This window comes from Furipterus horrens, unplaced genomic scaffold (assembly GCF_987537825.1).
Source record: "Furipterus horrens unplaced genomic scaffold, mFurHor1.1.pri manual_scaffold_9, whole genome shotgun sequence".
Lineage (NCBI taxonomy): Eukaryota > Metazoa > Chordata > Mammalia > Chiroptera > Furipteridae > Furipterus > Furipterus horrens.
The window spans coordinates 53,940,251-53,952,587 of record NW_028327179.1 but is presented as its reverse complement, the minus strand read 5'-3'; the positions used below and the strand labels follow the sequence as shown (position 1 = coordinate 53,952,587).

The 12,337-nt window shown below is 39.9% G+C and overlaps 1 protein-coding gene across 2 annotated transcripts in view; it reads right to left on the bottom strand.

Moving 5' to 3' along the window:
- Positions 1-12,337, bottom strand: part of PIK3CG (phosphatidylinositol-4,5-bisphosphate 3-kinase catalytic subunit gamma) — a 46,276-nt gene that overhangs the window by 13,283 nt on the left and 20,656 nt on the right. Inside the window, exon 11 of one of the 2 annotated variants that reach the window (XM_090287337.1) lies at positions 3,713-3,770. The exons of the other annotated variant lie outside the window; for it this stretch is intronic. Coding sequence (XP_090143463.1) covers positions 3,741-3,770 — 30 coding nt within the window. The 3' untranslated portion in view covers positions 3,713-3,740. Of the gene's footprint in view, positions 1-3,712; positions 3,771-12,337 lie in introns of those variants that run through there. 2 annotated transcript variants of the gene reach the window in all.

Sequence of the window (12,337 nt, the reverse complement as noted above, 5' to 3'; positions counted from 1 at the left end):
TGGAAGCCGCCCAAGGGTCCATCAATAGATAAATGGATAAAACAACTATGGGACATTTACACAATGCAATACTACTCGGCCGTAAAGAAAGAAGAAAATTTTACCCCTTGCAACAGTATGGATGGACCTGGAAACATTATTCTAAGTGAAATAAGCCAGTCAGAGAAAGACAAATGCCATATGACTTCACTCATAGTGGAATCTAATGAACCTACCAAACTAGCAAGCAAAATAGAGACAGACTCATAGACAGAGAGAGGATGACAGCTAAGGGTGAGGAGGTTAAGGCATTAAGAGATTGAGCAAAAAGGAAAAAGGACTCATGGACATGGGCAACAGTGTGGTGATTGTGGGGTGGGAGGGGGGTGTAAAATAACTAAATAGTATAGAAAAATGCAATAAAAAATAAAAGAATATTCAAAATAAATTCCAGATTACTCAAAGATTTAACTAAAAGAAAGGGCAAATACAGTATTTAAATAATTATGAATTGGGAAAGGACTTTATGAAGATGACTTCCAAAATGGAATCTATAAGGAATAGCTGGAGAGATTACAGAAACTCAAACTTTTGAGGGGGAAAAAAAGCCATAAAATTATTAAGGGAAGCAAAGCACAGTAGAAAACATTTTTTGCAACATGACAGATCACTTCTTCACCCCAGCCTCCCAATAGCTCTTACAAATCAATAAGAAAGAGATAAATAGTTGGCTGAAAATACAGGCCAAGGATATACATGAAAATTCATACTATAAGGTATAAAACAGATAAACATATGAAAAAAATATGCAATCTCATTAGGAATCAAATAAATGTAACTTAAAAAGAGATGGAAACATTCACCTACCAAATTGGAAAATCTTCTTTATTTAAAAATTTTTAAAGGATAATACCCAATGTTCACCTTTCACAGGTTGATGGTACATGGAAATAGGTGTAATTTTACTAACAGATAATTTAATGACATGCATCAAAAGGTTTAAAATACTTTTAAGTGTTATATAACTTATTTGTGGTGGTGGTTATATGACATACATTTGTCAAGGTTCAAAGACATGTGTACCTGAAAAGGCCCACTTGTGCTGTATGTGAATTGTGCCTCAATAAACTTGACTTGAAAAATGTCTATATCCTTTTCTCCAGAAATTTCCATGCTGAGAGTTTACCTTTTAAAAAATGGCTAATTTTGCATTGATTTAGCTATAAGAATGTTAATTAGAACACTTTTTAAATTGTGGAAAATTCTTGAAAGCAACCTAAATATTTTACAACTGGGGGTTGATAAAAAGGGTTTATGAAAGCACCTACAATTGCATGCTTTATAACTACTAGAATGATATTGTAGAAGAGTATTTAATAAGCACGTGAAAGTTTTTGAGTTAAAATGCAGGTTTGAACCAACACGTAGTATAATCCCATTCTGATAATTGAACACAAAATTTACTTTTAAAAAGAATATAAGTTTACAGGCCAAAATGTTAATAATGATTTTTCTTTTTGCTTCTGGATGACTTCTTCTGTGTCATTTGTATGTGGCAGGGTAACTGTAGTGATAACAACGGTGGTAAGGTCTGTGGCTTTCTGTGTGTCAAGGCTGGACTGTGCATGCATCACCCTCTCCAAAGACAACAACTCATGGACTCTTCTCACATTTTTTAAGTGAGACAATATATATGAAATGCCTGGCACAGAGGACAGCACATAGCAAGGGTTCAGTAAATGGTAGTCCTCTCCCTTCCCTGCCTGGAGGATAGATTGACTCATGACTTTATGGAAGGTCCCACAGATGCAAAAGGCTGAGCTGTTCTTGTGGCAGCCCAGGCATCATGTCCCCTGGAAGTTGCCCCAGTGCATTAGTGCTCTTGCATTCTTAATGACTGCTTCTATCAAGAAATCACTTTCTCTTGCTCACCCATAGGACCCACTGAGGTCTTGCTCATTTTTTGCTAATTACACAGGCTAAGGGCAGACTTCACCACAGGCAACAGTCTCACTAATTTGTCAACTTGCACAATTTTCACAAAGGTGTAGATGAGGATGACTTCTGATTTTGAATTAGATTACATTCTGAGTTTTAATTATTTTCTCTTCTGTACACGGGAAGCTCCAGGCAAACCCTTCTGCCCTCTGCTTCTCCCTACCCCCACACACAGACATATCACTGTCTGAGACCACTATGTGGTCAAAGTCTTTAATAAATATTTTGAGGAGCAAAATTAATCTAGGGCCAAGTTATAACACCAATCTATAGGTGCTCAGTAAGTATGTGTTAAGTGGCAACATAGTGATTCACTAATTGTCGAAGCACACAAGACATTAAAAAATAAAACTGTCACCCTGGGGTGGCTCAGTTGGTTGGAGTGTCTCCCATACACCAAAAGGTGTGGATTTGATTCCTGGTCAGGGAACACACCTAGGTTGTGGGTTTAATCCCCCATTTTGGGGGCATATGGGAGGCAACTGATCAGTTTCTGCTTCTCTTGAAGGCCATCTCACCTACATAAGAAATTTATGCTGGCTCTTCTTTATTTGGTTAGTTTTGATTTTCATATATTGTGCAAGAGTCACTTCTATGAGAAAGAAATGTCATCCCCAAATTTAACCACATGCCCCATACTTGTCAGACACAATGTCTAAATTCTGACTGGCCAGGCAGATTTACTTATGTTTGCTTAAAGGTAGTGTAGAGAAGTGGTTAAAAGCATAGATTCACAGCTCATTCACTGCCTGGATTCAAAGCTTGGCTTTACTACTAACAAGCTGCTTGTCACAGAAGTTGCTTAAACTCTCTAGACATTAGTTTCCTCATCTGTGGAATAATAATAACAAAAATCCATTTCATACGGTTGTGAGATTTAAGTGCTATATAAGTGGTTGACTGTTATTACTAATAATGTGAGATGTTGCATTATTGATCACATACTTCTCAATGCTGAAGAGGTCACCTTCCCATCTAGATCACCTGTTCAAAATGTCTCCGTAAACAATAAAGACAAAGGTGGTGAGGTGGGTGGGGGTAGAAGACAAGCCTCAACTCCCACAGTGTCTATGGGGATGGTTGTGTACATGCTGGCTCACTGAGAAAGGTAGGAAGACAGTAGCACTCGGCGCTACATATGCAAGAGGTCCTCTTGCCATGAGGGGCATGTTGAGTGCTTGCTCCACCTACTCAAGCCCCAGAGGTTTCATTTCTGCCCTTTGTACTCAGCCATCATTCTGTGAGAGCATTCTGACCATGCTGCCTCAGCCCAGAGGCCTGTGGTTTGAGGCACCATGAGGATGTGGCTTGGGGAGCTCAAGGGGAAGCACAGAACACAGAAGTTACTGGCTGTAACAACAGAATTTTCCCTTCTGCCAGGGCTTCCCAGCACTGACCTCAAACATCCTCATTCTCTCCTTCTACGATGCCTGTTGAAGGTTTTCTGTTATTGAGTGGGGACCAAAGGGTAAGGGAAGAATCTGATTTCAGGGACTTGGTTAATGTACTTGTTAATGAATGTGAATGTGGGGAACACTGTAGTATTGTGAATGTCATTAGCTGGACACACTATCCTTTGGTAGCTAATAAATAAACTGAGCTTGCATAGTACTTCTGTTCTTAATTTCATAGTTGATTCAAATGCCTTAATCATAGCATCTAGTACCAAAGGAATGATTGCTTTTACAAAACTGCCACTCCCATAATTCTTGGGAACAAAGGAATTCATTACCATTTCAGGGTTAAAACTCTGACTTGATTTGTTAACTGGCCCAACTTATTAGTCCACTAAGCTGAAAAACAAAACAGAACAAAATCCTACTTACTATGTACAATTTACTCATTTCTTAACCACCAATGAGCTGTGACTGCTTTAGACTATCCAAGGTCATGTGGAATAGGCCTACTTTTTAAAAAAATTCTTCCATTCTCATCTTGAAACAAAGTGGAAGTGAAATATTACTGTACATAATACACAAAAATGAGGAAGTAATCTCAGGATAAAACAACAACAACAACAACAACAAAAACCAGAAACTCCCTGAGCAGAATCTAGGGCTGAGTGAAGAAACAGAAGAAAAACAAATATTTATTAATGAAAAGAAATGTTCTCATCCACTGACTTTTCCTAAATAATCATGTTGCCTTTCTCTGCTAGAGGAAGGAGAGAGTGGAGAAGAAGAATATTTCAGTGAAAGACAGGGGTTTGTTTTCTATAAGAATCAATAAGTTAGCTAGGCACTGTCTTTACACATTATTTTGGCAAAACAGAGAAGGACACTGATTAGCAGACCTAACAGTGCAGGAAGAAGCACTTTTTGGTAAATATGAGGTAAAAATGTGTCTGACACTTGATCATGCATTTGCTCAGTGTGAATTAGGATTCTTATCTTTCAGGACTTTTTAAAATATTTCTCTGACTAGCTCTGTCTACCAGAGGAAGGGCTTTATTTCCATCCTCTCAAATATTTAGCTAGAAGATCACTATAAAGGTAAAGGTTGCAGTTAAACTGTTCTATTTTAGTAAAATATTCTAAATAGATGAGACTGTATGTAGAGGTGTGTGTTATTTGTCTTCTAGCCTTGTTTCAAGAAAGATTGAAGGTGGATTATTTGTACACACACAAGTCAAAACATTAATTAGAGGTGGGTAGAAAAGGAAAGGGACTCAGCCTACATATCATCAATCCTATATACTTGCCATGATCGGTCTTCAAATATGTCTGTAGCCAAAAGGAAGATTGAATGTGTTACTTCAACCAATGTATAGAGATTTTAAAAAATGATTTGTTTAGGAGAAACAGTGTTTTTGTAGAGACTAAGACCTGACAGAAATTTAATAAGTGGATCTTTATAAAGAGTACATTTTGTAACTTGGTGAAATAGTGTCCTCAATAATATTCTTATGGTAGACAAAACAATTCTCTAAAAGAAACCAAACACTGAGGAATGATGCCATTTGGAAGGTTATTCTTGATAAATGTTTAAAAATACCGAAGGTCTAACATCTCAGTGGTATGTTGATATCCTTTCCAGAAAAGTGATAAAATTTGGCAAGCTTATCCAAGTCCTAACAGTTCTACAACCCAGGCAAGTCTGCATCTGGGGGAGATGTCACATCAACATATCTAACTCCTACAACTGATGCTGGACCTTTCTCGAAGCACGTCTTCCAATGGCAGCACAGACAGAAAGTGAGGCACTGAAAGTCTCAGACCTGATAGAGGAGGCTGAGCTTGACCTCATTAGTGGGTCAGGGTACAAATCGAAAGAGAGATAGTTTATGAACTCAGTATGTTTTGGGCAGGTTGAAAGATAAATTCATCATCTCCCTGTTGACATGTAATGGCCCTTTATTACAGTAACATGTGATTAATCACATGAGCTCCAAAGGTTTTCTTTGCTTTGTTCTCTACCACCCAAACCAGCCCGTGCACTACCTCAAGTTAGACCCACATTTTCTTTCTGTTTTTTAAAATATATTTTATTAATTATGTTGTTACAGTAGCCCCCAAATTTTTCCTTTTCTCCTCTTTGCCCAGTACCCCCCTTCACTCCAGCAATCCCAGCCCCCCTTAGTTCATGTCCATGGGTTGTGCATGTAAGTTCTTTGGCTTCATCCTTTCCTATATTATTCCTAACTTCCTCTGTCTATTTTGTACCAATCAATTATGCTTCTTAATCCCTGCATCATTTCCCCATCTCTCCCCTTTCCCTTCCAGCTGATAACCCTCCAAATGATCCCCATACCTATGATTCTGTTCCTATTCTGATTTGCTTAGTTGGATTTTGTTTTTATTTTTTAGATTCAGTTGTTGATAGCTGTGAGTTCATTGTCACTTTAGTGTTCATAGTTTTGATCTTCCTTTTCTTAAGTAAGTCCCTTTCACATTTCATATAATAATGTCTTGGTGATGATGGACTCCTTTAGCTTTACCTTATCTGGGAAGCATTTTCTCTGCCCTTCCATTCTAAATGATAGCTTTGCTGGATAGAGTAATCTTGGTTTTAAGTCCTTGCTTTTCATCACATTGAATATTTCTTGCCAGTCTCTTCTTGCCTGCAAAGTTTCTTTTGAGAAATCAGCTGATAGTCTTATAGGCACCCCTTTGTAGGTAACTCTCTGCTTTTCTCTTGCTGCTTTTAAGATTCTCTCTTTATCTTGAACCTTTGCATTTTAATGATGATGTGTCCTGGTGTGGTCCTTCTTGGGTGTAGCTTGTTTGGGACTCTCTGTGCTTCCTGGACTTGCATGTCTATTTTCTTCATCAAATTCGGGAAGTTTTTCTTTGTTATTTTTTCACATAAGCTTTCCATTTCTTGCTCTTCCTCTTCTCCTTCTGGCACCCCTATGATTCGGATGTTGGCACATTTAAAGTTGTTCCAGAGCTTCCTAAGCCTCTCCTCATTTTTTTCAATCTCTGTTCCCTCATTCTGTACTGTTTGACTGCTTTTTTCTTCCTTATGTTCCAACTCATTGATTCGAGCCCCGGTTTCTCTCCCTTCACCATTGGTTTTGTGTGAATTTTCCTTTGTTTCATTTGGCATAGCCTTCACTTCTTCCTTTATGTGTTTGCCATACTTAAGCATATCTGTCAAGCTGTGAGCCTCTTTATCACCTGTGTTTAGAACTCTGCATCTATCTCCTTGTCACTTAGTTCTCCCACTGGAACCTTAATCTGTTCCCTCTTTTGGGTCATACTTCTCTGTCTTCTCATCTTGAAAGGCTCCTGTGTTTGTTTACCTCTGTGTCTTAGGTAGAGCTGTCATACCTGTTGTGTTGTAATGAGCAGAGCCTTAGGTATTTTTCAGTACAGGGTGACCAGTTTCACCATGTTGCGGCTCTGTATGTGGGGGAGGGGTTTGAGAGGGAACAATACCACTTGCTCAGCATTCGCCCCTTTTCCAGACACTTCTCCCACTTCCGTATGGGACTGGTGCCTCTTTAGCTTTTGGCCTGGCCATCGTTCCCAGAGTGGATGGGTCTGCATATGTTCTAGGACCATGGGGGCCCTTTAAATAAGCCTACTCTACTGAGAGATTGGCAGTTTCTTCCTCCACCCCAATCACCACTTGTTTGCACAGTCATAAGCAATGAGACTTTATTTTCCTTAGCACTGGGACTGTGAGCTGTGTGGTCTGGTCTGGACCTGGGAATGCTCCCCAGGTGTCCCTCCTGACTTTTTAAAACATGTGACTGCACTTTCCGCTGCTGGCAGCTGCCACTGCTGCTGCCGCCACCACACTGTGTCCTCTCCACCCCAGCTCTGCCCCTCCTACCTGTCTGGATGAGTTTTTCTTTTTACATCTTTGTTTGTTGGACTTCCATGCAGCTTGATTTTCTGGAACTTCTGGTTATCTCTAGTTTTGAGGTAGTTGTATTCCTTCTTAGTCATGGAGGGAGATGCAGCATGTCTGTCTAAGTCTCTATCTTGGCTGGAAGTCCACATTTCCTTCCTTGACTCAAATTCTACTACACGCTCTCATATATACCTATGTTCCACCCACACTGGACAACTGTGCTTTTGTTCCTAAGTACTAATCCTAAATACTAACTTCATGCCCTTGTTCATGTTAGTCTCATCATGCAGAGTGGGGAAGGAACATCCAGGCAGAAGGAATAACATGACCAAGGGCATGAAGTTAGTACATGTGGTATGGACCTATAGTATACATTCAATATAGGATGAAATGTAATTGAACTCAGCCATTAAGGCCCTAATATAAACACTTCCTTCACTCCAGAGCCCTTTTCTATACCCCCAGGATTTACTTGCTCCCTCTGCAAATTATGGTTGAAGTCCTTAGTACAAAGTTGTGTATGTTTCTCTTCTGCAGGGCCCTGGGGTTAGGCCTCTGCTCTGTGTCATCTGTGCCCAGCACAGTGTATGGCACACTGTAGATAATGCACAGAATGCTTAGTCCGCAGAAGCTAAGTTCAGTATTGGGAAAGATTCATTGCTTTCAAATCAGGGTGAATTAGGGAATGATCATATTTGAAGGGGATGAAACTATAAAGACAGCCCTGGCTGGTGTGGCTCAGTGGATTGAGTGCCAGCCTGTGAACTTAAAGGTCACTGGTTCAATTTCCAATCAGGGCACATGCCTGGGTTGTGGGCCAGGTCCCCAGTTGAGGGCCTGCAAGAGGCAACTGATTGATATATCTCTCACATTGGTGTTTCTCTCTCTTCCTTCCTATTTCTCTAAGCAAATTAGAAAAAAACACAATAAAGGCATCATGCCTTGCCAAGGGTAGTACTTGAGCCTTCTTTGTGCCTGGCACAGTATGTGAAATGTAGTAGTTAATTAATAAGTGTGTGTTGAATAAGTGTGATATCTTGGATATGGAAGAACAGGGCCTGGTGACTGTAACAGGATGGAGTAGGAGGCTGAGATAGCCCAGTATGGCAGGTTACAGGTATAGACAGTTATAGCTGTAGGCAAGTGCACGGGATACCACATAGGGAAGGGGAGTCAGAGAACAGGAATGGGGAATAACGGTGAGCGTCAGATAGTGAGGTCTCTGCCCTAGTGCTCCCTGTGGCTGGGCTTAGGAGAGTACTTGAGTTTCTGCAAGTTAGATGGCAGGAAGGAGCAGGGCCCCAGTACTTGAAGCAGGTTAACAAGCAGGGCCTGGTGGAGGAACTGAAGCAGAAGTAGTTCAAACAACCCGGGGTCTGAGATAAGAGCTAGATGAGAGCAGAGATGGACTGTGAATGAAGGTTCTTAAAAACCCGAGTCAGGGCTCCGTGTAGAGGCTGGCCCCAGGCCTGGGCTGCAGATTGAAGTGTGTGGGTGCACCCTGGCACAGGGATAACACTGCCAGGGTGGAAGCCTGGTGGACCTGATAAAACTGGCACCCTAGATTAATATATACAAAAATGTGTTTCAGACTTCTCACCTATAAATGCTTCTTAAGAGTGACATCTAAGGGCAAGTGCCTTTTAAGTATGCCCATCAAATTGCCTGCTTTGCATAGATGTGCATGTGAATATGTTCCCCTGACTTCTTCAGCTTTATCTGACATACAGTTCCTTAGTGCCTACTATGTGCAAAGAACATCTTCAAAATGCTTGTTTATACAAGACCAAGTTGTTTATGCTCCTTGAAACCTGTACTGCATTGAATATATATTATAGGTATATACCACAGGTCTTATTCTCTTGGCATGGACTGCTGTTCTGATAGGGAAAAAAATGTAGTGGTTATATCAGTAAGGAAATTTTCACCAAAATGTGAATGGACACAAAATAACACAGATTTGTATTATTTAATAAAATATTAGATTTCATAATTAGGCTTACTTCTTCTGATGCACAGGTATTTAACCTGCACCTTGAAGACTTATTGACATCCATATGATGGTAATTTGTCTATCTGTGCCTGGGTTACTGCTTCATAAATTCATAGAATACAATGTATTATGAGGAAGGAAGCAAACCAAGAGGCAGTCTAGTCTCATCCATCTTGTCCCAAAGCAGGGATTGCCCTTCACATCCCAAACAAACGCCTGAGTACTTTTATGTCTCAGATTCCATGTGAGGGATTCAGGTAAGATGTGGCCGTGTTGCACAGAGCTTACTCTGGGAAGAGAGGCACAAAGAGCAGGCTAGTACAAATGACTATATGCTGTGATAGAGGCTCTGAGGGCAACATGCAGGGTGCTGTGACAAAGAGTAACACCAGGGACCTAATTTAGGAGACTGCTCTGATCAATAACATATCAGCTGGGCCCTGAAGGGCAGTGGGGGCATTCCAGGGAGAAGGCCTGTGCGGTGAACAGCCAGACAGCTGGACAGAGAAGACGTGGAAGAAGGCCCCAGAGGCCTGAGTGTGTGTAGGAAAGGTGCCACAGGGCAGGTTGGAGGAGACAGGGGCTCCATGGCATGGGGCCCTATAGGGCAAGATGAGACATTTAGATTTTATTCCAAGTCAGAGGAGAAGTCACTGAACAGTTTAAAATTAGGGAGCAACATTGTATCTATTTCTTAAATTCAGCTTTTAACCAAGTTCTGATTAATTTACAACCTTCTGAAACACTAACTATTGCACTTAATCAAATGAAAGAAAAACACTAGAATGTTGACTGTTATTTTTGGAAGGTGGGATAATGGTTTTTCACATCCTCCTGACATTTTCAGTATTTTGCTGGTTTTTGTTGTTTTAAAAAAACAATTACTACTTTTAATTAGAAAAAATCCACATTCTTATATAAAAATAAATGGAAAGCCAAATTTTATTTGTTAGTGATATAAATGTATTTGTAGTATGTGTTCTAAAATCATTCAGTGAAATTTTAAACAAAATGGTTCTGAAGTAAATTACCAGTGGGCAAAACATTGTTTTCTTTTTTTATCTCTTCCGTAAGAGAGCTATTTTTCTAAGGAGGACTTATTTATCAAAATTGTCATCATTGAAATATATGTGTTTAGCACCGTGTGTGTAGGATGCTGCTCCAAAGGCTAACAGACAATCCTGGGTTCAAAGAGTAGGCCTTGGTTTTGTGTCTTTTTGTTGGACTATAGTTTGTTCCTGAACTCTCCATTGTTCTAGAAATGATTTTTGAATATGATCCTTGGCTAAACTAGCTACCTTGAAAAGAAGAGAGGTGAAATAAAGGAGCACCTTCCTCCTGTAGTCCCCCTGACTTCCATTCTCTGGCTACTTGCTAGGTATATTTTTAAGACTGTGGAGAGGGCTCACCTCATCCTTAACAAAAAGTGGGTCAACTTTTTTCCAACCTTTCTAATAAGTTATTCAAATGTGCTGCATGCATTAATTAATCTTGCCAATTCAAAATGAGTGATTCACTGGAAATGAGGACACCTTTAATTCAAATGTAAATATGTACAATATTTCCCAGCTTACTTAAAAATGGAAGCTTTATTATACAAGATCTGAGATGCTATTTAGAGAGTTTAGAGATGTGCTTCCTGAGCTTGAAGGCATTCATCACAATAAAGAACATAAAACTAAGAAACAGGAAATATTTTGAAAGGCTTAGTAGTATGTAAAAAAAAATTGTCAAAGGGTCTGAGTTAAATGATGAAAAAACTTTCTGCTCATCTTTGTCAGGCTGGAAACTTTAGAAGGTTTGTATCTGTATAGCTGTACACATACGTACATGTGACTGGCTTTTCTCCTGTTGTGAGTGAGGAAGGTGGGAACAAGTGCAGAAAGGAGGAACAGGCATGGGGGCAGGCAGAGCTTGGACCCTCACTTGCTCTTTAACCAGAACAATCCTACTTTTTAATGTTTTATATATTGCCCTTCTGCCTGAGATATCATTTCAGAAAGAGCTTCTTAACTTGAAATTATTCAAAGTGTGAAGACCTGTCTTGATGGGTTTGAGTTTCTGCTATAGTCTAGGCACTGAGCTAAGCATTCTACACATTTCATTTAAATAATATCTAAAAAAATCACATGACATAGGTCCTAGTATTCCCACTTTACAAATGAGGAAACTGAGGTTCTCAAAGGATAAATCATTTGTAATCACATACACAGCTGTTAACTAGTAGGGCCAGGATTCAAACTCAAGTTTGTCTGCTCCAAAGCCCATCCTTCCAACCACAATGCCTTATTTGATCTGTGTTTAAGGTTCAAAGTGCATATATTCACAGGCACTTAAATAGTATGCCAATACTCTAAAGCACAGTTCTCTCTCTATAAGTATGTAAAATAAAATTTGTGAAGGTGTGTTTTTAGCAGTGGACACGGCTTAGACGTCACTTTAGAGCAGTGGTTCTCAACCTTTCTAATGCCGCTCCCCTTTAATACAGTTCCTCATGTTGTGGTGACTCCCAACCATAACTAAAGCATAGTGATTAATCACAAAAACAATATGTAATTATATATGTGTTTTCTGATGGTCTTAGCTGACCCCTGTGAAAGGGTCATTCAGCCCCCAAAGGGGTCGCGACCCACAGGTTGAGAACCGCTGCTTTACAGAGAGAGATTTTAATGGCTTAAAAAACATGCTTTGGCTGCAAAGACCAAAGACCAAGAGGACAGCTTGTGCAAAGTCTCCCTGCAAAGTTCTTGCTTTGGGTGGAAGCTGCTGGAGGGGAGGCAACTGCTCCTTGCCCTCCCCTTACCCCAAATCTTTTAATTAAACAATATTTTGAAACTTAAGACAATAAAAAAGAAGAGTAAAGAAGTCATCCTAAGATTTTAGGGTTGACAGGGGCACTTTTGGGTCTATGGGAATGTTGTCAGCAACAGAACAGATGGGCATTCTGAGGAAAATCACTAGTTAAAAGGAAGAGAAGATACAGAAACAAGGAGAACCTGTTAATGAGGCCAAATTCCTTGTGTCTGTGTGGTTCTTTAAATGGCACTTTTGCTGCTTTGTTTGTTC